General features: G+C 46.2%; 1 protein-coding gene across 1 annotated transcript in view; it reads right to left on the bottom strand.

Annotated features, from left to right (window-relative positions):
* Window positions 1-26,991, bottom strand: part of LOC137422310 (disks large-associated protein 2-like) — a 152,482-nt gene that overhangs the window by 19,485 nt on the left and 106,006 nt on the right. The window contains exons 5-6 of the mRNA XM_068109062.2: window positions 16,910-17,023; window positions 12,897-13,199 (exon numbers count right to left, since the gene is read on the bottom strand). Of these exons, the coding sequence (XP_067965163.1) occupies window positions 12,897-13,199; window positions 16,910-17,023 (417 nt within the window). The remainder of the gene's footprint in view (window positions 1-12,896; window positions 13,200-16,909; window positions 17,024-26,991) is intronic.

Genomic DNA, 26,991 nt, shown 5'->3' with positions numbered 1-26,991 from the left:
GGTGAAACAGCTGTTTTAAAGACCTGGAGGGAGGAGTGGGATTGAAGAGAGTGAGGGAGTTTGTTCCAGAGATGGGAGAAAAGAGGAATGGAAGCGTGAAGGAGAGCAGAGAGTCTTGATTTTGGTAGTTTTACCAGAAGAGGGTTGCTGGCAGATCTTGAGCGACCTGTAGGAGTATTTGGGGGACAGAGCACAGACAGGGCTGGGGGAGCAAGGCCAGAAAGGAGTCGGTAGAAGACAGAAAGGCCAGCAACCTGCCTCCGGTGAGTGAGTGAAAGGCCCTCAGATTTAGCTTCATCGCGGGAGATTCCAATGATTCTGAAAGCTTTGGTTTCAACAGCGTGAAGACGAGCTAGGTGTGAGGCAGGAGCACCGGACCAGAGGGGAGAGCAGTATTCCATTGACCTGCGGATGAAAGCCTTGTATGTGGTAAGGAGCTCAGGTGTGCCAAGGAAGGACTTCGCATGACGGAGAATGCCCAGTCGGCGACTGGCTTTGGAGGCCAGCTTGGAAATATGGTTTTCCCAGGAAAGATCATGGCAGATAGTGAGACCCAAGAGCTTGAGCGACAGAACTTCTTGGAGAGGATTGTTGAGAAAGTAGATGGGAGGGTTGTCCAGTCGGTCTTTTCGGAGAGACATAGTGAGAGTGTGAGATTTGTCAGGATTGAAAGACATGTTCCACTTGTTTGACCAGTCTGTGATTTTGTCCAGGTCTGCAGAGAGTGAGGAGGCTGCAGACTGCCAATCTAAGGGATGAGGTATGGAGCGGCGGAGAGTGGAGTCATCAGCAAAGAGATAGAGAGGATTTTCCAGAGAGTCAGAGAGATCATTGATGAAGACCAGAAAAAGCACAGGGCCCAGAACACTGCCTTGGGGGAACTCCAGCCTGAACAGGAAGGAGAGATGAGAGAAATCCATTCAGGGCCACACGTTGACTATGACCAGAGAGGAAGTCTGCAAGCCATGCGTGGAGATTTCCATGGATATCATAGGAGGAGAGTTTGGTGAGCAGAGTGGGGTGCCAGACCATAATCGAAGGCACATGATATGTCAAGAGAGACAGCTCTGATTTCCTGTTTGACATTGTGGACCTCCATCCATTGTTGAGTCAGCAGAAGCAGCATGTCCAGAGTAGAGTGACCAGGTCTGAAACCAAATTGATGATCAGAGATCAAGCCATTCAAAGTCAGAATTCCCTAATGATGGGTAGTAGGACGGGAAGAATTCCCAAGAAGAGGAAGGATTTGATATCCGAAGCAATGATGGATTCCATGACTTTGTTGATAATTGGGAGCAGGCTGATTGGTTTGGAGTTGCAAGGATCTGTTTTTGCACCTTTTTTGTGTAAAGCGGTAATGTTTACTGATTTCCAAGCTGATGGCAGATGACCTTGAGCAAAAGAGAGGGTGAACAAAACAGAGAGAGGGTGAGATAGAGTGGCAGAGCAGGATTTTAGGACCCGTGGGCTGATGCCGTCTGGTCCAGTTGCAGAATCAGAGTCGAGGATTGACAGAAACTTCTCCACCTTCTCAGGAGAGAAGGACACAGAGTCCAGGAGCAGCTGGGTACGACTGGGTACGGTGGGTACAGAGAGAGACGGGTTTGGAACACAAGAATTTGAGACAAACACAGAGTTGAGGCATTCAGCTTTTTCATGTGCGGAGTCAGACGTCTAGCCTTTGAGGTAAGGGAGGGGATGGAGGGGGAACAAACACCAGAAACAGATTTGACAAGGTCACCAGGATTTGGAAGAGGGAGACAGGTTTGAGAGTTCACTCTTGAGAGTATAGATATATTGTTTCCTGGCTCTCCTGAGGGTAGACACACACTTTTTTGGGGGGGAGGAGGGTTTTGTGTACAGGATCGAGGCTCATGAAAGAGCTAACATTAATCACACAGAAAAAAAAAATCAAACAGACATACAAAACATTGTGAAAGGAAATGAGATTGCCTTCCGTTTGATTTGCCTTCCAGGAGGCGATGGCAAGTTGTTTCAGGGCAACTGCCTCACCACAAGATTCCGTGAACCATTCCGTGGACGAAGGGTATGACAACTGAAGACGAGATGGGATAAATCTGTGCATGAGAGAGAGCAATTTACTTTGGAAGAATGCCCAGGATGAGTTGATGTCAGAAACAGTAGTGATGGGTCCAGATGATTGATGGCTGCTTGAAGACCGTGCCAGTTGGCCTGAGTGAAATGCCAGACTTGTCGACGCTGAGGAGGCTCTCTGAGAATGGCCAGAGAGATGTCCACTTTAACAAGCATTCTGAGTATTGCGCTGCACTAGATGACCCCTACCAAAGTTCAAAGTGCCATAACTTTGTCAAAATGATCGAATATGCAAATTTATGCACGGTTGATGCTGGTTCAAACTTGATCTGAGGTATGCTGAGACACATGTGTGTCACGCCTCGCCTCGTTGATAAGCCTGCAAGGTCGCTCCGTGGAGCGGTCTGCACGGATTGCACTGTGTGAATTATATAATTAAATTACCAACTCACAGTCTGAGGTACTAGCGATTCAAGAGATATCCATTTTAAAAAACATTTTCGTTTAATTAACGATATCTGCCAAACCACGTGCCCTATCGCAAATTCCAAAAGGACATTTTAGTAGACTGACTTGCTGAACAGATCTGTGAAGTTTCCCCTCGATTGGATCAAAAATGAGGGAGGAGCTCGGTTTTTGAAGGTTCATGCGTAAAAACGTCATAACTCTGAAACCATTTGACGCATGACGTCATGCTCGCTGACTTTTTTGTTCGGCATGGGTATGCGATTTTGCCTGCAAAGATTGGCCTCGATCTGTTCAGCCGTTGCAGAGAAAAAATGGTTTTTCGTGATTTCACCAAAAACAATATGGCGGCCGAACCACGTGACCTGTGACGTCATAATTACCATTAAAATATTCTACAGGCCAAGTCCCCCTACGGTGAAAATTTGATCTCAATCGGTCCTATTATTGCAGAGAAAATCTTTTTTAAAGGAAATTAAAACTTAAAATGGTACTGAGTTAAGGATCATCAGAATTATCAGAATTCCCAAAGTTCAAAGTGCCATAACTTTGTCAAAAATGATCGAAACGTCGTGAAGGTCGAACTTGATCTGTAACTTATCATGCGTAAACCATGTACCAAGTTTGAAATCATTAGCTTTAAGCGTTTAGACAAAAAGTCCGGAAAACTGTTTTTTTGCGTGATGGACTGACTGACGGACAGACGGAGGTAGACAAGGCACATGATGACGGCGTGCAAACCTATAGTCCCTTCCGGTGTACACCGGTAGGGGACTAACAAGTATATGGTCAGATGAACTGATTGGAGCAGAAGAAGAGCAGCAGATAATTGCAAACATCGTCGAGGATGTTTCCAAAGAAATCCAAATGATGACATCCAAAAAAAAAGAAAGAAATCCAAATCCAAAAAATGATGAGAAACATCCATAGACAGCAGACATCCTTGAGGCCTAACTTTGTTTACAAAAACGCCAATCCAATCACTTATTATTGCTTTGTATGGGATGGAACTGTGGGAGGACACAGGGTGCAGAGGATGGTAAGAAATGTTGAAATGAGAGGTAGATTTGAGGGAAGGGCGGGATTCCGAGTGAAAATAGCTAAGGACTTTAATAACCATTTTCAAACTACAAATGGATAAAAATACACATTGAAAGGAAAATGTTAAAAAACAACAACACAAGAACATGAACCAGAACATGAAAAGCAAGCACGTCATCAAACAAAAGCAACCCTCTTCATTTGACTTCTTTTTTTGTATACATAGTCGAGGCTCGTGGAAGAGCAAGAACACTGAACGGATCAGGAAGTAACAGGACAAAAGGAACAGTAGAGAGAGGGGGAGACATCAGTAGGGGAGTTGAAGGACAAGATGGAAGGGGGATTTGGACAAACAGTAAGTGTGGTGAGGAATGAGCGGAAGGGGAGGACGCATGGGTTGGACAAGATCGATATCGAACAAAACTCAGGCTTGACAAGGGTAGAAAAGATCATGGTTTTGGATTGGGGATGATCTGAGATGGTGGGGTGAACAAGCTGTCTTGAAGACCTGGAAGGAAGAACGAGATTGAAGAAATGTGGAAGTTGGTTTCGCAAGGGGTGGGGGGGTGTAGAGGAACAAATGAGTGGAGGTGAGCAGTGATCCAGGATTTTGAGTGATCTTGGATCCAGTTTATATCTGGGTCGGGATTCGATCCCAGGCTCGATACATGCAAAAATGGCATTATAGCTAACCTCCTAATCCAATTCCTTCAATCCCCTTACTCCAGGTCTGCATTCATTCAATTTTCACTTCCCTTCTTCCTGCATCCTTTACCCTCCCTTTTATGGCCCTTGCTACTCTTTTACTTATTTTCTTTCTTTCCCCAAATTTAGTTGACTCAGAATATTTGTATATGCCTGCCACCATGAACATCTAATAAGTAAAAGATGTGAAAGGAGAAGGAAAACATTTTTGGTTTAAAAACAAAACAAAACAAAAATCATGGTTAAAGCAAGTGAAGTATTTGTGGAAGCAAAAGCAGATGCACATCATCGGAAGAGAACAAATCACAATCAGAAATCAACAAGCTAGACACCAAAAACAAGGAACCTGCTGACTATCCACAAAATGGTCGACAATAACCATCGCATCCTACGAGCGCACCTGCCACGACGAGGAAGAGGTGACGCCCTCACGGAGCACAACCAGGTGCACAGGTCGACGCCTGAAGGATTGGATGCATACACAAAATGCTCAACATATCACAGTCAAATCTGTTCGTGACCACGAAGGAAACGAGGCAGAAAAAGATCTCTAACTCCCGTTGCACATCATTTGCAGAAAAAGATGAAAAGAGAAACCGCGAAACACTGGAAATCGAAACAGCAGTGAGTATGGGCCCAAAGATTGCAAAGCAGAAAAAGGACAATTATAAAAAAGGAACATCAACAAATATACCTCAACATGTTGGATAATGATAGAAGCACAGGGATATTGCATAAAAGAGCTGGACAGATTGGGAATAGACCGGAAAAGCTTGTTGGAGTGGCGATGAAGAGGGCACCTTAACTAGGATGGAGAGAGAGTTATAATAAATGGCCAGGATCAAGGACACTAGACCGACAGCTCAAATAAAATGGCGAGATCGAGTCAATGGGAGTAAGTTCAACGTAAAACAGAAAGCGGCATCACCTATTCTCGGATGAACAAAACTCATCAGAAGAATTACATACACAAAGGTATTCAACAGCACACCTGCAAAATGTAGGGTAATTTTTTTTATATATATATACATTTTTTACAAGATCAAGGCTCTTGTAAGGGCAAACATTCATCACAAACAAATCAACCAGACAAATAAAATATATAAAAAGTGGGAGCAGAAGACAAGATGGGGAGAGAAGGGGAAGCACAAAAACACAACATTTGAGCGCAGGGAGATGTGTGGAAGGGAGAGGGCTTGGGGGGAGGAAGCGTGGGAAGGGGGGGGGGGGGGGGGGAGGAGAAGTATAAAACACAAGGACACCAAGGACCTCCAGGACAGAAGTTGGTATTTCAAAAAAGTGGATTTGGGGTGAAATTAGCGGGGGTAGAAAAGATCAAGGTTTTGGATGGGGGAAGATAAGAGATGGTGGTGAACAGCTGTTTTAAAGACTTGGAGGGTGGAGTGGGATTGAAGAGAGTGAGGGAGTTTGTTCCAGAGGCGGGAGAAAAGAGGAATGAAGGAGTGAAGGTGAGCAGAAAGTCTTGATTTTGGCAGTTTAACCATAAGAGGGTTGCAGGCAGATCTTGTGCGACCTGTAGGAATATTTGCGGGACAGAGCCCAGAGAGAGCTGGGGGGGCAAGGCCAGAGAGGAGTCGGTAGAAGACGGAAAGACCACCAACCTGCCTGCGGTGAGTGAGTGAGAGGCCCTTGGAGTTAGCTTCATCGCAGGAGATTCCAATGATTCTGAATGCTTTGGTTTCAACAGCGTGAAGACGAGCTAGGTGTGAGGCAGGAGCACCAGCCCAGAGGGGAGAGCAGTGTTCCATTGAGCTGTGGATGAAAGCCTTGTATGTGGTGAGGAGCTCAGGTGTGCCAAGGAAGGACTTCGCACGGCGGAGGATGCCCAGTCGGCGACTGGCTTTGGAGGCCAGATTTGAAATGTGGTTTTCCCAGGAAAGATCATGGCAGATAGTGAGACCCAAAAGCTTGAGTGACAGAACTTCTTGGAGAGGATTATTCAGAAAGTGGATGGGAGGGTTGTCCAGTCGGTCTTTTCGGAGAGACATCGTAAGAGTGTGAGATTTGTCAGGATTGAAAGACATGTTCCACTTGTTTGCCCAGTCTGTGATTTTGTCCAGATGTGCAGAGAGTGAGGAGGCTGCAGACTGCCGATCTGAGGGATGAAGAATGGAGCGACAGAGAGTAGAGTCATCAGCAAAGAGATAGAGAGGATTTTCAAGAGAGTCAGAGAGATCATTGATGAAGACCAGAAAAAGCACAGGGCCCAGAACACTGCCTTGGGGAACTCCAGCCTGAACAGGAAGAGGAGATGAGAGAAACCCATTCAGGGCCACACATTGACTACGACTAGAGAGGAAGTCCGCCAGCCATGCGTGGAGATTTCCATGGATACCAAAAGAGGAGAGTTTGGTGAGCAGAGCGGGGTGCCAGACCGTATCGAAGGCACGTGATATGTCAAGGGAGACTGCTCTAATTTCCTGTTTGGCATTGAGGACCTCCATCCATTGTTGAGAAAGCAGAAGCAGCATGTCCAGAGTAGAGTGACCAGGTCTGAAACCAAATTGATGATCAGAGATCAAGCCATTGGAGAAGAGGAAAGATTTCATATCTGAAGCAATGATGGATTCCATGACTTTGCTGATAATTGGGAGAAGGCTGATTGGTCTGTAGTTGCTGGGATCTGTTTTTGCACCTTTTTTTGTGCAAAGCGGTGATGTTGGCAGATTTCCAAGCAGATGGAAGATGACCTTGAGCAAAAGAAAGGGTGAAGAGAACAGAGAGAGGGAGTGAAAGAGCGGAAGAACAGGATTTTAGGACCCGTGGGCTGATGCCATCAGGTCCAGTTGCAGAATCAGAGTCGAGGGTTGACAGAAACTTTTCCACCTTGTCAGGGGGAAAGGACACAGAGTCCAGGAGCAGCTGGCTACGACTAGGTACGGTGGGTACAAAGTGGGATGGGATTGGGACACAAGATTTAGAGGCAAACACAGAGTTGAGGCATTCAGCTTTTTCACGTGCGGAGTCAGCCGTGTGGCCATTTGAGGTGAGGGAGGGGATGGAGGGGGAACAAACACCAGAAACAGATTTGACCAGACATCACCAGGATTTGGAAGAGGGAGACAGATAAGAGAGTTCGGTCCTGAGAACGGAGAGATATTGTTTCCTGGCTCTCCTGAGGGTGGTCACACACTTGTTTCGGGCTTTGTGAAAGGAAATGAGATTTCCTTCCGTTGGATTTGCTTTCCAGGAGACGAATAGGCTAACTCCCCCCCCCCCCCCCCCTCTAGCAGGGAAAATGGCCTTAAAATGCCTCAAAATTTCTCCGAGAAGTTTTGTCCACTTGTGGATTGCAATGCATTCCCCATGAGTCACGCTGCTAAGGCCACTTTCCATGGCCTGAAGTACGACATAGCTGGCGCCGCTGTGTCGACGATTGGCGAAAACAAGTCCTTTGGTTTGGAAAGCGATGCGTCGGCCCACGCGATAGCTGCTACACTCTCTCAAGGGGGGCGACCTGTGGCCTTCTTTTCAAGGACTCTCTCCTCCGCGGAACGAAGACACTTGTCTGTCGAAAAGGAGGCGTATGCCATCATCGAGTCGATCAGGCGTTGGCGTCCATATTTGCTCGGTCGATGTTTTCAGATCATCACGGATCAACAGAGTGTTGCCTTTATGTACGACACACAACATGCTCAATGCATTAAGAATGAGAAAATCACTCGCTGGCAGATTGAGCTGGCCGATTTCTGTTACACTATCAAATATCGCCCGGGGAGGGATAACCTCGTTGCAGATGCTTTATCACGGCCTGCGGTGTGTGTGAGTCTCACCTCCTTTGAGGATTTGCGCATCCTTCATGACACCTTGTGCCATTCCGGCATGACGCGTTTAGCTCATTATGTGCGCAGTCGTAACTTGCCCTATTCCATTGAGGATATTCGTCGGCTCTGTCGCACTTGTTCTGTTTGTGCTGAACTCAAACCTCGCTTCTACAACCCTCGGATGGGTATGCTGGTCCAGGCCACACGGCCGTGGGAGAGATTGGCAATGGACTTCAAAGGACCCCTGCCGGCTTCACCGGCTTCGAGTAGTTCTCGTTATCTACTCACGATAGTTGATGAGTGCTCTAGATTCCCTTTTGCTTTCCCGTGTAGCGATATGTCTGCTGCTACGGTTATCCGGTGTCTGCAGAACTTGTTTTCCATGTTTGGGAATCCGGCGATGTGCACACCGATCGAGGCGTGGTGTTCTTGTCCTAGGATGTGAGAATCTTCTTGCTCCAGCGTAATATCGCTTCTAGCTATACTACTCCGTACAGGCCACAGGCGAACGGACAGGTGGAACGATTTAATGGCATCATATGGAGAGCCGTTACTCTGAGCCTTAAGTCCCGTGGACTAGGACTGGACCGATAGGCTTGGTCGCGACCCGGGGCGTTAAGTTCGATCAGGACTTTATTGTGCACCGCTACTAATCAAACTCCCCACGACCGTATGTTCCATTACTCGTGTCGTTCGGGCGGTGCCCGTCCTCTGCCGGGCTGGCTTGCTGAGCCCGGACCGGCCTTCCTCAAACGTGCGGTTCGCTCAAGTAAATATGACCCGCTCGTTGACAAGGTGCATATTCTCCAAACCAATCCCGAGCACGCTCGTGTACTGTTGCCCAATGGACGGGAGTCCACAGTCTCGGTGCGCCATCTTGCCCATGTGGGGATATTGACGAGCTGGCTTACGGTACAGTTGATCCAACAATGGAGAATCTACCGGCTACCCCATCGCCACATTCACCCGATCCGGATGGCTTTGTGGGGCCACCGCCATCAACCGATTTAGGCGGACATTCTGATGCGGGGGATTCTGGCCTCGGGGATGTGGTATCCGGTGTCTATCGGACACGCGCCGGAATAGAAATTCGCCGCCCCGACCGCTATGGTTGGACTGACTGACATGGACCGTTACTAACCGATTACTCTGCTGCTATGCTTTGCTTGCTTGATTTCCACCCTAGAGGTGGTGAAGTTTTAACGTAGGGGAGAATGTAATGAAATTGTGTCTAAGTTGAACCCAGGTGCTATGCTGCCTCTGACCACTGAGAGGCTCCCATAAGAACTCGGACGGACAGCGCTACGATCATTCCTGTGACATTTATTCTGTGTGGTGTAGTGCATACTCAGATGGTGCGTATTACTAGATGTTCCAGGCTTGCTTGTACTAATTGCAAATCCATCATCACTTCTATGATTACTGAATACTGATATGATGCTTATTGATTTCTTGCAGGTGTTGCTAGAGATCCATTCTGAATTAAACTCACTATTGGGACAATGTTGTAGATCTGATTCTTACAACAGTTGTTGTTGCTGTGTATCAATGATCCCGCCGACTCTGGAAAATCCTCTATGTCTTTGCTGATTACTCCACTCTCTACCGCTCCATATCTGAACCATCAGATCGGCAGAGAGCAGCCTCTTCACTCTCTGCAGACCTGGACAAAATCACACACTGGTCAAACACTAAGAAAATTTCACGATGTCTCTCCGAAAGCACCATCTGGATAACCTCCCACCCCCAATAGACTTTCTCAACAATCCTCTCAAAGAAGTTCTGTCACTCAAACTTTTGGATCTCACTATCTGCCATGATCTTTCCTGGGAAAACCACATTTCCAAGCTGGCCTCCAAAGCCGACTGGGCATCCTCCGTCGTGCGAAGTCCTTCCTTGGCACCTCTGAGCTCCTCACCACATATAAAGCTTTCAACCGCAGCTTGATGGAATACTGTTCATTGATGAAATTCATTCTGAATGCTTGATGAAAGCATTCAGAATCGTTGGTATCTCCCCGTGATGCAGCTGATTCTGAGGGCCTTTCACTCGCTCACCGCAGGCAGGTTGGCGGTCTTTCTATCTACTACAGACGCCTCTTCGGCCTTGCTCTCCCACCTCTGTCTGCGCTCTGTCCCCCAAGTGTTCCTGCAGGACGCAAATGCCTGTTGTTGTTGTTGTTGTTGTTGTTATTGCCTCTTCTGGTGAAGCTGCCAAAATCAAGACTCTCTGTTCACTTTCATTCTTTCATTCCTCTTTTTTCCCATCTCTGGAACAATCGCCCACACTCTCTTCAATCCCACTCTTCCTTCCAAGCCTTCAAAACAGCTATTCACCACCATCCTATATCTTTCCCCCATCCAAAGCCTTGATCTTTTCTACCCCCGTTAATCCACCCCAAACCCACCTCATTCAAATTCCCCGATTTCTTTCCTGAAATCCCCTGTAGTGTCCATCTTGTTTATCCCGTGTACCCCGTGCCCCAGCCCTCTCTCTTCCACAGATCTCCCAATCGATGTCCTTGTTCTTCCCTCTCTCTCTTACCCCCTCTTGTCTCCCGCTCCCTCTATTATATGTTGTATGTGTTCGCTCTTATACAAGCCTCGACTTCGTATAGGAAAAAACCAAATGGGAGGATGTGCGGGTTCAGTTTTTCACCTCCAACAGAGTTCTTGGAAACAAAGATTTGAGAACAGAACTATTTCCGAACAGAAAACATCATAACATGCTCAACAACAACATGGGGATACTTTGGGGATGTGGGAGGTCTCTGTTCCACATGCTGAAATATGCTAAGGGACATTCCAACCAAGGGAAGAAACCAAACAATCATAAAGGCCAAACATTGAAAGACAACAGAAGCCCCATTTGCATTGGAAATACTAGGGCATTGCCCGTACTATATCTATATCTAAAATTATATCCCCCCCCTCTATTTACATGAAATGGTTTGGTCCAAAGCGAACGGCTTCCGGAGTTTGGTAAAGAAATCGCCATCGCGTGCACAAACGCGCAGGAAAGCGAATGAATCGCAAATTCGTTTTTATTAGTTTTATTATTAGTTTTAAAACATAGTTTAACGCCAACATAGTTTGCAAACGTGAAATAAATGAATACGCTCTCAAATGTGCCATCCGAGGCAGAGTGTGTCCGCCACGTTCGGCACACGCGATAGTTCGCTGCTCTCTGATTGGTTGAATCGTTTTTTGGACATAGCTCGGTAAGTAATTGTCCGATTAATATGAAACCTTGAAAAGGCACATCCTCGGGTCCCCAGCAATATACCTGGCAAGTTAAAAGTATATCGGACCCGTGGTTGTCGAGAAACAGCGGTCACAGACAAACGTACAAACGTACAAACAGAGATTACTGGAATTATAGATAGATAATAATAATCATCATCATCATGTGCAGAGCGTCGGTTGTGCTGAAGTAGTTTCTTGGCCATGGTTACAATACTGGACAGATCGCCACTCCTACACAGGATACTCAACCGAGTGCACAGAATTTGTTCATGATGCCGGCGATAGCTCGCCTACTCTTCGCGAAGGACTCGGTTGAATCTTCAATGTCCAACAACTAATGCTGGCAGACGGGACATCCAGTTTAACGTCCATTCTAAGGATGGCCCACACCACATCCTGGCGACAATTCAAAGTCCTCATAAAGTGTGCAATGGATGCTGAAGTAGGGTGTATGTGTGGCAGGCGCACCCTATTAGTCAGAGCCCTGGCAGCAAGTTCTGGTGTGGCACAAGACTGTGAAAAGGTAATATTTTGTACGTACAGTACTGTGTGCACCTCAATGTCCCTGTAACTGCCCAATTATATCTCTCCCCATTTCACCTTCACATAGCATAAACATGATGGGCCAAATGTCCTCCTGAATCAACGTTCCTTGTATCCCCTTATTTGACATCATTCTCGATGGGAGTGTGATTGTGATAAGGGCGGGATTAAGTGGGCATGATCTGCAAAAGTGCATTAAAAAATATAACCTCAAATTAAGTCTCAGAATTATTTGTCATATTGTACAATACTAGGGCATGCCCGTACTATATATAAGCTAGGACGTGCCCGTACGTGGGTGCCCGTTCCTTGCCAAAAAAAACAAAAAAAAAAACATGAATGGTTTGGTCCATTCGCAACGACCACAGAACCCCCCCCTCTATTTACATGCAATGGTTTGGTCCAAAGCGAACGGTTTGGTCCATTCGATGTGATTCGATGATTCGATGTGAATGGTTTGGTCCATTCGCAACGACCACAGAACCCCCCCCCTCTATTTACATGAATGGTTTGGTCCATTCGCAAAGCCAAAGCGAACGACCACAGAACCCCCCCCTCTATTTACATGAATGGTTTGGTCCATTCGCAAAGCCAAAGCGAACGACCACAGAACCCCCCCCCCCCCCCTCTATTTACATGAATGGTTTGGTCCATTCGCAACGGCAAAGCGAACGGCGAACGGCTAAATCGCCATAGCTCGGTAAGTACTTGTCCGATTAATTTCAAACCTTGAAAAGGCACATCCTCGGGTCCCCAGCAATATACCTGGCAAGTTTCAAGTATATCGGACCGGTAGTTGTCGAGAAACAGCGGTCACAGACAAACAGACAAACGTACAAACGTACAAACGTACAAACGTACAGACAGAGATTACTGGAATTATAGATAGATGAGCTGTGAAAGAAAATGAACAAATGTCAAATAAACTGCATAATAAACATAAAATGATGCACAAACCAGTGCAACAAACATCTAGGTACACCTTCTCAGCACATCTTGCAAGGTGAAGTTATATCTTCGGAGACAGATAGACTGGTTGGTGTCGACGGAGGCTTACCTGGAGAAAATGTGTTTTTTCAGACATCTTTCTTGTTAACTCGGGCACATTCCAGGGTAGCTCCGGCGGCGCCCGAGGACCCGGTTTCCAGCCAAGTTCGGCGAGCGGAGAGGGTCTCCGCATTATGGAACCTCCCCGGTCCCTAGGGCGGTCAGGAGGACCCCGGAACGAAGTTGGCTGGCGAGTGGACGGGTCGCGGCCCTGGCTGACCATAAGAGCAGACCACGAGCTGTGCTTGAGGAAGGAGCCAGCGTGAAGCCCCATGCACGTTGGGCACTTCCCATCCTCATTGCTCTTTGAGACCTGGAAGTGGGTACATGAAGAGAGAACAATCAAGGATTATTAACACCAGGGAACAGTGGTATGAAGAGACCAAACTAGTGTTGAAAGTTCTTGCAGTTTTGAGGTCTGTATTTTATTCGTTTTAGATATTGTAAAAAAAAATTTTTTTTAAATTACAACACATGGTTCACTTTAGTTGAGGAGTCACCCGTGTTTCTGGCTCCAGATTACTGCAGACCGAGAAAGGTCCGAATTATGTCATGTGGCCAAACTATACTACTAAGCCTCGTTTGAGTGATTTCAGAACAAGGTCCTCGCATTTGTACATTTGTTCAATAATGGAAATGTATGAAATTTAAAAGTGACTCCAAGCATCAAAACAGATGCCCTCTGGAGACAACACTGCGAGAGGTCATACACCTATGAGCAGGATATACTTGAATGGTGATGCATTTATCGAAACAACACCTTAATTTATACAATCGGCTCCTTCCTGGATAGCATATCAATTTTGGCTCAGATCACACAATTTGTGCCGAGGGGGGTGAAGCATCAAGAGGCCCTCACTATTTTAGGAAGAAATTCAAACAAGTTGTCCCATGAGCACTTCATTCATTGATCAGACGATCTGCGAAATTTCCAAATATGCGCACAAGGTCATATTCCTGCTTGGGAGTGTTGGTGATAAAGGAACAGAAAAAAGAAGTTGCCAATAATGCTGATGAAATGATGCTCTTGGGTTAGGTGCACAATGGACGACACATGTAACCAGGGGGAGAGGGAGGAGGAAGGGGAGGGGGTTACTCGGACCTTTATCTTAAAGCAGAAAATGGGATGTTACAGCTTTTTCTCTAAAGGAGGTTTTTTTGGATACATAGTCGAGGCTCATGGAAAAGCTGGTACACTAAATGGATCAGGATGTAATAGCCAAAAAAAAACCAGGCTGTAACAAGGATGTAAAACACACAAAACAGAACAAAAGAAACAGTTGGAGGGAGGACTAAACACCAACAGCAGAGGTGTTGGCCAAGATAGAGGAAGACTTGGACAAATAAAAACAAGTAAAAATGACGTGCTCATTCTTTATCTGTGCCTGGGTCTGGTCTGAATGGCAAAGGCATTCTCAAGATCACTCCTGGCCCAATACGAAGAGGCATCGAAGACATGGTGGAAGCGAGCCTAAGGTGGATGGGGATTCGCAAAAAATCCCGTATGTACGAATTGGTCGTGGATTTTGAGTGTGCTGCTGCTTAGAGTCGTGATTGAACAATTTCCTATTGACCAAATCGCCAGCGTTTAGCAGGTATGGCAAATTGCTGAGAGGAGTGGTAGGTGCCCGTTGGCCAAATGTGAGATGTACGTTCACAGGGAAGTGTTTTATCCTTTTTCCAAAGTTGTGATTCAAAAACCAAACCACGTCATGATGGGGACACTGGATATTTCATCGCGGCACCTGTTTCTATCTTACCTCTCGCGCCCTAATCCTGAATCACAAACACAATCCCAACGTGCTGTATACGAGTACCAAGATTCCTGTGATGTCTGTTCTCCTTTTATCTGGTCCACCCTGTGGTACTATCCACTGTGAACATTCATCGGTGTGCCCAGAAGGAAACACGGGGCTCCGTTTAGAAATCAGCATTGTAGGTTGGAAAGATTTCTGAATTTTTATTTTTCTTGGTAGGAGAGTCCATCCCTGAATCTTAAATTCCAACCATCTATCTTCACATTCATCTGCCACGAGGACGAAATCGATTTGATACTCTGTGACCCCGTATCTAATCAAGCCAGTAATGTTACACTAATTTACACAATCTCGAGAAGAAGAAAAAGAGATGACGAGTTGTCCACTTGGTGCAAAAGCAAGCTTGTGTTGATAAAATGGAAATGCTCCAAACCTACAGGTGTCCTCAGACAATCTGTGCTATTTCATGGACTCTCGCTGTTATTTGCAAAGATACGAGAGCGATATGGTCAATTTCCTCAGGTACAGACTTTCCGGCCTCCGTACCCTCATCGAGGTGATGGCATTGGTAATGGAGCACATCTAAAGCTGTCCCCGTTCTCAAACTGCCCAATTACTTCCCATCAGTCGAACTTCCTCCTTGAACGCACCACACCAGATTCACAACAGTTGTTAACACCGGAACGAACACACACGCTGAGCTTTAAAAGGTTTCGTACATCTCCCATGCAGTTCGCCATGCTTCTTCATCTTTTATCCACTTCGGGCCGACGTGTTTGAGAGGAACTGTTGCTTTTGATGACGTAAACTCTTTCTTCCGGCATTTCTGTACAGCTGGTATATACGAGATAGCACTCTGGACCAAATCTTTATGTTGTTAGAAGTTTTTTTTCCTCCTTCTTGGACAAACTCTTGCGCTGCTCTGCTGCTGACATTAATTAATCGAATGTTACCGCATCCTTGTGGCAGACAAAATTGTTGGAAGACTCAAGGCAATAGACGATTAAAGATCATCAAAGGGAGCACGTGAGCGACTCCTAATGAGAGTGGAATGGTCAATCGTATGAGTTGTGAGGCTGGTGGAAAGAAAGAAGCTTTGGATTTCAAGGCCTCACCATCAGCCACAAGCTTTCCTACAAGTAGACAACATGATCAAGCTGGCTCCCAATGCCAGCTACAAATTGTGTATCCTTTGTTGTGTCAAGTCCTTCCTTGGTACATTTGGACATCTCAGACTACAAGGCCTTTGTCCATTCCTCAATGGTGCAATGCTCTCCTGCCAATGGGCAAGTGTCCTGGATGCTGTGGGATGCAGAGCTCTCAATATCATTGGCAGCTCCGATGGAGTTGATTTATTTCTTTTCTCGTTCGACTGTGTCATTCATCCACCTGCTTGTTTACAGTCTGGTCGTAATGAGACAAGACGAGGTATCTGTGAAATAATTCCCAGGCCGAGTTAACATCACGGGCAGTAGATATGGGTGACCAGTCCTGAAGAAAGGTGGCTGCTTGCAGTCCCTGCCAATCTGCTCGAGTGAAATGCCAAATTTGCCGCCATTGAGGCAACACTCTGAGAATAGCCAATGCAATGTTGACTTTCACAAGCACATGATCGGATGAACCAATTGGAGCAGAGTAAGAGCAGAAGACATTTGCGGGAAGGTTTCTCCACTCCACTGTCACTATGTAGGCCTTCCACCATCTGTCATTTTGCTCTTTCAGGAAGCAATATTTTGTATTCAATTATGCAGGGCGTCCATTAATAAAACGATCGATTTAAACCATATAACCTGGACTTTGATTCGACTTGGGTTTCTCATTCGTGGTGGTGTTTCCCTTTCCAGGAAAGACGATGAAATTATGACGACTTGAAATCCAAATCAGCGATTTTAACATTGCAGCGTTGAGACCCATTTAGTAGTGGTTGTTCATCACAAGTTCAGGTAGGAGCACCGAGCACACCGCACGAGCCTTGGCCAAAACGAGTGCATGAGGAGGCAGGTGCCAAGGTCCTTGGGGCCTTTGGAACATCGATAGAAAATTGAATGCTCCTTCTCCGCGAGATAACCGAGGAGGTTCAAGCTACTCGCATGGCATTTGCTCAGGACATGTTGAGAGATAAATGCACCAGATGATACTTTTCTCAATCACGTCTTGTTTGCAGATGTGGAAAATTTCCATTTGGATGGCGGCACGAACAATCATATAATTGTGTTTATAGGGCCGAAGAGCTCTCATCATGTGGCACAAACACCAATTCACTCACCCAAGGTTGTCGTCGGTGGTCCGGTCTGGCAGCATTATCAGTCCATTTTTCCTCTGGGACAAAGTCACAGCCACCAGCTCTTTGAAGATTCTGGAGAAATGGCTTCTCTTCCAGCTGAAACAAACTGCAGCAATCAATAAGAGAATGCTTTACCTCCAACAATATAAGCACCACCACCCCGCTAGGGGGTCTAGCACGTGACTGCACAACAACTTGAGGAAACGCTGGATCGGTCATGATGGACCAACTCCATGGGCAGCTAACAACACGTCTGGACCACTTGCTCTGACAGCACCTGGAATACCTGGTTTATGGAATTAGACTAAGACCTTACACAAATGAATATCTTAAGGGTCTTAAGACTTAAGGGTCAATCCTGACAAATCTCACACTCTCACTATGTCTCTCAGAAAAGACCATCTGGACAACCCTCCCATCTATTTTCTCAATAATCCTCTCCAAGAAGTCCTGTCACTCAAGCTCTTGGGTCTCACAATCTGCCATGATCTTTCCTGGGAAAACCACATTTCAAATCTGGCCTCCAAAGCCAGTCGCCGACTGAGCATCCTCCGTCGTGCGAAGTCCTTCCTTGGCATACCTGAGCTCCTCACCACATACAAGGCTTTCATCCACAGCTCAATGGAATACTGTTCTCCCCTCTGGGCCGGTGCTCCTGCCTCACACCTAGCTTGTCTTCACGCTGTAGAAACCAAAGCATTCAGAATTATTGAAATCTCCCGCGATGAAGCCGATTGTGAGGGCCTTTCACTCACCCACTGCAGGCAGGTTGGTGGTCTTTCTGTCTTCTACCGACTCCTCTCTGGCCTAGCCTCCCCCCCCCCCCCCCCAGCCCTGTCTGTGCTCTGTCCCCCCAAATACTCCTACAGGTCGCACAAGATCTGCCTGCAACCCTCTTATGGTTAAACTGCCAAAATCTCGGCTCTCTGCTCACCTTCACTCTTTCATTCCTCTTTTCTCCCGCCTCTGGAACAAACTCCCCCACTCCCTTCAATCCCACTCCTCCCTCCAGGTCTTTAAAACAGCAGTTCACCACCATCTCTTATCTTCCCCATCCAAAACCTTGATCTTTTCTACCCCCGTTAATTCACCCCAGATCCACTTTTTTGAAATACCAACTTCTTTCCTTGAAGTCCTAGCAGTGTCCATGTGTTGTTTTTTTTTACCTCTCCCACCCCACCCCCCTTCCCACGCCTCCTCCCCCCAAGCCCTCTCCCTCCCACAGATCTCCCGATGTCCCTGCTCTCAAATGTTGTACTTGTGTGCTTCCCCCTCTCTCCCCATCTTGTCTCCCACTCCATTTATGTCGTCTCATGTGTCCGTTTGTTTTTTTGTCCTTAATGTTAGCTCTTCCACGACCCCCCAAAATAAGTATTTTTTTGTTTGTTTGTTTAAGGTCTTATGATTATGTTAGTATGATGTTAGTGCTGCCCTGTCTTTGAGAAAGCATTGAAATTAGATTAAAATACCTTTAGTTGGTGCAGTATACCGTTTATTCTACCAGGTGAGCACCAGGGGTATTGCCCCTGTGTTTATTGTAATGCAGCGATGTTAGCGGATTTCCAAGCAGAATGAAGATGACCTTGGGCAGAGAGGATGTGCAGGAGCAGCAGAGCAGGTTTTTAGGACAAGTGAGATGATACCGTCCGGTCCAGTGGCAGAATCAGAGTCTAGGGTTGAAAGAACCCTCTCAGTTGCAAAATATAGAGTCCATGAGCAGTTGGGTATGACTGGGAAGGACGGGTACACAGAGTGAGCGTTTGGAGAAAAGATTTCAAAGCAAACAGAATTTAGGCATTCGGCCTTCTGACGAGCACAGTCGACTGGGGTACCATTTGAAGAGAGGGAAGGGATGGAAGGGGAGCACACACCAGAGGCAGGCCTAACAAGGTGCCACCAGGTTTTAGAGGGGACAAGTTTGAAGGTTCATTCTCGAGGTTGGACAGATGATATTTTCTGGTTCTCCAGAGAGTGGGCACACATTTGTTATGGGCTTTGTGGAATAATCTGAGAGGGCCTTCTGTTCTTTGCTTTCCGGGAAGATAAGGCAACTTGTTTCAGAGCATTTGCCTCACCACAGGATTCAGTGAACAATGCGCAGGAAGAAGGGAATGTCAACTGAAGATGAGATGGAATGAATCTGTGTACGAGAGGGAGCAGGTTTCTGTGGATGAATTCCCAGGCTGAGTTAATATCAGAAGCAGTAGATATGACTAGTTCCTGAAGAAAGATGGCTGCTTGCAGTCCTTGTCAATCTGCTTGAGTGAAATGCCAGACCCGCCGGCATTGAGGCAGCTCTCTGAGAATAGCCAGTGAGATGCTGAGTTTCACAAGCATTTGATCAGATTAACCAATTGGAGCAGAGTAAGAGCAGAAGACATTTGCGGGAAAGTTTGTCATCACCAAGTCCAGAAGGGAGGATTTGCCACTGGGAGGAATCCAGGTTGTTACATTCACAGATTGAGTCAGTCCCATGGAGTCACATAAGTCTTTTGGTAATGTGCCATAGCTGGTGAGAGGGTACTATCCCAGCCAGGTTGTCTGGTGACAATTTTAATCACCACATATGAGATAGAGTTGGGATGAGTGGTTAAAAGTTGGTCCATGTCCGAGAGAGATGTAGATGGAGTCATCACTGTTAGGACGGTAGAATACACATTTACAAGAGGTGGAAGCAGAGTGGAAGTCGCAGCCAGAGGTACTCCTGGGGGATTGGAGGTGTAAGATCAGTACAAGGGCAGTAAGAAATTTAGTTATTGATGTAAAGTGCAACTCCGCCATCAGGGCGGAGTTCAGGCCTATCAAATCGGAGGAGACAATAGCCAGGGAGAGACACCACGGAGTCAGGGATGTCTTGTGGGAGAAAGGATTCTGTTAAACAGATGGTGTCCGGTTTGTCAGCAGCAATGATGTCTGGTTTTGTTCTTTATTCATGCCCATCGAAATACTTCCATTTGTACGAGTTATTTAATCAACTAGTACACCCACTCACTTCGGGGGTGGCAGGAAGGGTCATTACTCTACGGGAAATATAGATTCCAGTAGTAGATCTAGGACCAGGCCTCCAGAACATTGGAGGGGAGCGGGGGGGGGGGGGGGCGGTGGCTAATTTACCAAGTTTTTTGTAGAGAGCTCGCCAAGTGGTTTAAGCATTCAAGCAAGCACTCCAGTTGATAGGGAACGGCTGGTTTGGCAAGCGCTTGCTAGCTGCTTGGTTACTGAACACACCCGGGTTTCTTCCCTTTCAGTTTAGTGTTAAACAGCGATAGCAATGTTTCAAAATGTAATCAAACTTATTTGTCGATTCTAATATTTTTAGTTCTGGTCGGGGTCGATGCTCCCACGACAACGGCACAATACACTATTTATAAACATTCGCACGGCATTTGATTATATTACATATTATATGTATTTGATTATTTATAAACACGATTACACCGGATATTATGAGTATTAATTACCTCCGCCACAGAAGGTGGATGGAGATTATGTTTTCACTCCTGTATGTCTGTTAATTGGTAAAAACAAAAAAAAAAATGACATGTTGATCACTCCACTTTGTTTGTGTGTTTGTGTGTGTGTTTGTGTGTGTGTGTTTATGTGTGTTTATGTGTGTGTGTTTATGTGTGTGTGTGTGTGTGTGTTTATGTGTGTGTGTGTGTGTGTGTGTGTGTGTGTGTGTGTGTGTGTGTGTGTGTGTGTGTTTGTGTGTGTTTGTGTGTGTGTGTGTGTGTTTGTTTGCCTGCCTGCTCAATTATACTTGTCTATCGGTCACAATTTTAAACCGATCTTCACAAAACTTCACCAAACGGCAGAGTTGGTGGTCCGACAGAATCCCATATATCCAACCCCATTTATTTTTTAGGTCAAAAGGTCAACCATAGCCAAAAGGTCAACCACTTTTCTTCAAATTTCTAAAATCCTCAATTTTCATTCGATTGACTTGAAATTTGAATACGATTTTCATATCAGCGAACTGAATTCAACCACCAACTATTTTTGAGGTCAACATAGGTCACAACGTCAACATAGGCCAGAAAGTCAACAACCTTTTCAAATTTCTAAAATCCTCAATTTTCATCCGATTGACTAAATTTGAATAGGATTTTCACATCAACTAATTGAATTCAACCACCAACTATTTTTGAGGTCAGCATCGGCAAAAAGGTGAACATAGGCCAAAGGTCAACAACCATTTAAAATTTCTAAAACCCTCAATTTTCATCCGATTGACTGTAAATTTGAATAGGATTCACATATCAGCTAATTGAATTCAACCACCAACTATTTTTTGGTTAACATAGGCCAAAGGTCAACAACAATTTCAAATTTCTAAAATCCTCAATTTTCATCCGATTGACTTGAAATTTGAATAGAATATCAGCTTCCTGAAACCAACCATCAACTATTTTTGAGGTCAACATAGGCCGAATTTCTAAAATTGTCAATTTTCATCCGATTAACTTTATTTGAAGACGATTTGCATATGAGGTCACATAATTCAACCAACAATTATTTGTGAGGTCAAAAGGATGCTCTACCGAGTGCCATTCTACTTTGGTCTCTTTTTCCAAGTGTCACTCAATGAGTGATTTTTCATTTGTCCGTGAACAAAATATCTCAAAACGTTGTGGATGGATTCGGACGAAATTTGCCAGAAAGGTAGTGTATGTGACAAGGACGAAATGATTAGATATTGGTGAAGATCCGGATTCGGATCCGGCTACTAGAATCTTTTAAAGTGATTGTTCACCATGGAGTGATGGAGCCAAAAACGATACATAGCAGGATATCTCAAAAAGTTGTGGACGGATTTGGACGGAACTTGGTGTACAGGTTGTGTGTGTGACAAGGATGAATTGATTCGATTTTAGTAAAGATCGGAATATCATTCGGATATGATAATTATTTAATTTTCAAGTGATTCTTCGCCATTGAGAGATAGGGCTCAAACCAACATATAGCAGGATATCTCAAAAAGTTATGGATGAGTTATGGCTAAACTTGGTGGACGAGTTGGTTTGGTGACAAGAACAAGCCGATTATATTTTGGTTCAGGTCCGAATTAGATCCGGCCTATCAGTGGGATACAAAACAAACTGTTCAACTTGGTGGAGGTTTGCGCTTTACTGAGTGCTGTTATAGTATTGTTTTGTAATAACATGAAAATTATGCCATTATCATTAGCGTCATTAGAAACGGCCTTGGTAAAACGTCACGATAAAGCTATCTTAACATGGATATAGACCTCAACACGCAACTCCAATGGTGGGGAAAACCAAACCCTCTTGGTGGAAAAAAAACCCCGAAGAGAAGGGGGCAAATGAATTCGCTATAACCTTCATTGTGTGACCCTTAGATCTCCTGTCAAGTTTGGTTGAGATTGGATAAGTCATGTACTCCCGACACACATCCACATCACCAACACCCCACCCCTTAATGGTCCCACATTACCCCGCTCCCACCATTTCATGCTTCCACATCACCCACTCTGCCCCTTCATGCCTACAAACCCACCCACCTCTACACCACCATGCTTCCACATCCCCCAATCTTCCAGGCTCCCACATCACCCCCATCCCTTCATGCTCCCACATCACCCCCATCCCTTCATGCCTACACATCACCCCCATCCCTTCATGCTCCCACATCACCCCCATCCCTTCATGCCTACACATCACCCCCATCCCTTCATGCTCCCACATCACCCCCATCCCTTCATGCCTACACATCACCCCCATCCCTTCATGCCTACACATCACCCCCATCCCTTCATGCCTACACATCACCCCCATCCCTTCATGCTCCCACATCACCCCCATTCCTTCATGCCTACACATCACCCCCATCCCTTCATGCCTACACATCACCCCCATCCCTTCATGCCTACACATCACCCCCATCCCTTCATGCTCCCACATCACCCCCATCCCTTCATGCTCCCACATCACCCCCATCCCTTCATGCCTACACATCACCCCCATCCCTTCATGCCTACACATCACCCCCATCCCTTCATGCTCCCACATCACCCCCATCCCTTCATGCCTACACATCACCCCCATCCCTTCATGCTCCCACATCACCCCCATCCCTTCATGCCTACACATCACCCCCATCCCTTCATGCCTACACATCACCCCCATCCCTACATGCCTACACATCACCCCCATCCCTTCATGCTCCCACATCACCCCCATCCCTTCATGCCTACACATCACCCCCATCCCTTCATGCTCCCACATCACCCCCATCCCTACATGCCTACACATCACCCCCATCCCTTCATGCTCCCACATCACCCCCATCCCTTCATGCCTACACATCACCCCCATCCCTTCATGCTCCCACATCACCCCCATCCCTACATGCCTACACATCACCCCCATCCCTTCATGTCTACACATCACCCCCATCCCTTCATGCCTACACATCACCCCCATCCCTACATGCCTACACATCACCCCCATCCCTACATGCCTACACATCACCCCCATCCCTACATGCTCCCACATCACCCCCATCCCTACATGCCTACACATCACCCCCATCCCTACATGCTCCCACATCACCCCCATCCCTACATGCCTACACATCACCCCCATCCCTTCATGCCTACACATCACCCCCATCCCTACATGCCTACACATCACCCCCATCCCTACATGCCTACACATCACCCCCATCCCTACATGCCTACACATCACCCCCATCCCTTCATGCCTACACATCACCCCCATCCCTACATGCCTACACATCACCCCCATCCCTACATGCCTACACATCACCCCCATCCCTTCATGCTCCCACATCACCCCCATCCCTTCATGCTCCCACATCACCCCCATCCCTTCATGCTCCCACATCACCCCCATCCCTTCATGCTCCCACATCACCCCCATCCCTACATGCCTACACATCACCCCCATCCCTTCATGCTCCCACATCACCCCCATCCCTTCATGCTCCCACATCACCCCCATCCCTTCATGCTCCCACATCACCCCCATCCCTTCATGCCTACACATCACCCCCATCCCTTCATGCCTACACATCACCCCCATCCCTACATGCCTACACATCACCCCCATCCCTACATGCCTACACATCACCCCCATCCCTACATGCTCCCACATCACCCCCATCCCTACATGCCTACACATCACCCCCATCCCTTCATGCCTACACATCACCCCCATCCCTTCATGCTCCCACATCACCCCCATCCCTACATGCCTACACATCACCCCCATCCCTTCATGCTCCCACATCACCCCCATCCCTTCATGCCTACACATCACCCCCATCCCTTCATGCTCCCACATCACCCCCATCCCTTCATGCCTACACATTACCCCCATCCTTTCATGCCTACACATCACCCCCATCCCTTCATGCCTACACATCACCCCCATCCCTTCATGCCTACACATCACCCCCATCCCTTCATGTCTACACATCCCCCCAAACGCGTTCATGCTTCAACATCACCCTCCCACTGCCCCTCCCCCCCCCCCCCCACCACTTCATGCTCCCACACCCCTCACCCCCTCCACTCCTCCATATCTGCCGACCTGTTCATGCTTCCACCTCTGCTCACGCCCATGTCACGTTTCCACCCACCCTCCCTCTACAGTGTTTTATCTTGCTGTCACTTTCCACCACTTAATGCTTTCACATTGTCGTCCTTCTCTCACCTGATATAGCTTGTGTTGCTATAGCCATTATATTCTAGCAAGCATGGAACAACCTTTACCTAATGTCAAGCTGTATGGAGGAAACACGCCTCTCCCTTTACCCTAATCCCCCTCTCCTACACTACACTACTCCCATTGGGTCCCCTTACTCTCGCTCCTGGATCCCACCATCTTCCTCTTCCCCCATTGCACACTTTTCCCCATTCATTCTTTGGCAGTCTGGAAACTTGCTCCCAACTCTTGATTAGTTCCTCCACGAGTCTACATATCTGGAAACAATATCTTTTTCGAAGAAAAATCTGAATCCAGCCCACATCATTTAACTTTCTGCTAATGAGATCCAGGCTCCTCTCCTCAATTGGCTCGTGGAAAAGTCTTCAGTTCTCGGTTTATATAATGATAACCTCTCCACCTCTTTGGAAAACCCTGTATATACACCACTTTACAGACTTTGTGCTGAAAAGTTTCTCACACCAATTACAGGCAGGCCTCAGCACATCCTCATCTGTCGATCTGGAGAAAATAAGAAACCGCTCAATAACCTGCGATGTCTTTCAATCCTTTCAAGTCTCACACACGTTGCAATTTACTTCTGCATTAAACCTCCTGCAAAGAGACGGTCGTTGGATGAAAGATGTACCATGATCTTTCCTGGGCTTTTATCTGGTCTTACCCCCATCAACGCACTCCTGAAAACCTGTATGTCTGAGCTAGCTTCCGAAAAGCCCGTTAATGTTCAACTCTTCCCTCTGTCTGCTCGGTGCACTCGACTACGTTGTTGATGTGGTCGGTCAACACTCTGTCATCAATCTTCCATGAGTGATCACTGTGAAAAGTTATATGTGGGATAGACATAGAAATAAAAAGTGAAACTGCAGGCCTAGTTGCAGTCTGTGGAAAAAAACATACAACGACCCGTCGCTAAATGCAATATTTGCTTCTCAACCGCTCCCCACAATCAATCCACGGATGCATTTCTGGCTCATTGGCCATCATCAGCGTGGAGTGTATATGTGAACACGAACACACACACACACACACACACACACTCACACACACACACACACATCATTTTGCCATGTGTAATGAAATCACTTTGTACAGTTAGTCAATTAGAGCAAAACAGTTAGTCAATTACAGCAAATGCCATGATTCCATTACAACCCCCCTTAAGCAAATTACATGTCCAAACATTATGGATAAAGGCATTGGTGGAAAAAACTCCTATGTCGCCCACCCCCTACCCCTAAAGAGGCTAACTCTCCATGACGAGAGGTCATTGGAGATTTTAGAATGTGTATTACATGAGGTATAAATAAAGATGTCGTATGAAGAGTGGTCCAGATATGTGTGTAGAAATAAGAAAAATACAACAAAACGAGAGCAATGAGACTGTCGCCAATATGCCTCTGCATGGTCCCACAAGGGCATATGCCCTCGTTCACTGTCCTAAAAATAAACAACTTTGATTGAAATCCCTTCAGCTGTTTACAAGTATCACATTTTCACCAGCCGTGACAGGTTTCACATCAATCGGTGAGGCGGTTTCAGAGAAGGGATTTTTTTCATTATCGGCTTTCAAGCAATACGGCTGCCACACCACGTGACATATGCCCTTTAAAAATGTGCAGTCTACATATGCATGGGTAGGGGATCACGTTTGTGAAGTTTCGTGTTGATCGGATAAGTTTCATTTTTCGATCCAAGATGGCTGCCAAACCACGTGACCTACATCATTTTCAAAATACATGCAAAAATGGTGTTAGATGATATTTGTAAAATTTTGCATCGATAGGGTAAGCGGTTTCAGAGATATGATTATTTAATATTTTCCTTCAATCCAATATGACTGCCGCACCATGTGACCAATGACGTTTTTCGTGGTCATCTTTTAATTGCCATGCCTAGTCAATGACATTTAAAGTTTAGAGTCAATCAATTTGGTGGTTTGGGAGAAGATGTTTTTTTTAGGGTTTTAGGTTCAATCCAATATGGCTGCCACACTATTTGACCAATGACGTTTTTCGTGGTCATCTTTTAATTGCCAAGCCTAGTCAATGACATTTAAAGTTTAGAGTCAATCAATTTGGTGGTTTGGGAGAAGATGTTTTTTTTAGGGTTTTAGGTTAAATCCAATATGGCTGCCACACTATTTGACCAATGACGTTTTTCGTGGTCATCTTTTAATCGCCATGCCTAGTCAATGACATTTAAAGTTTAGAGTCAATCAATTTGGTGGTTTGGGAGATGTTTTTTTTAGGGTTTTAGGTTCAATCCAATATGGCTGCCACACTATTTGACCAATGACGTTTTTCGTGGTCATCTTTTAATCGCCATGCCTAGTCAATGACATTTAAAGTTTAGAGT

The sequence above is a fragment of the Myxine glutinosa genome, chromosome 2 (genome assembly GCF_964187855.1).
Source record: "Myxine glutinosa chromosome 2, kmMyxGlut1.1, whole genome shotgun sequence".
Lineage (NCBI taxonomy): Eukaryota > Metazoa > Chordata > Myxini > Myxiniformes > Myxinidae > Myxine > Myxine glutinosa.
The sequence above is the reverse complement of the archived record's forward strand: the minus strand, read 5'-3'. Positions and strand labels throughout refer to the sequence as shown.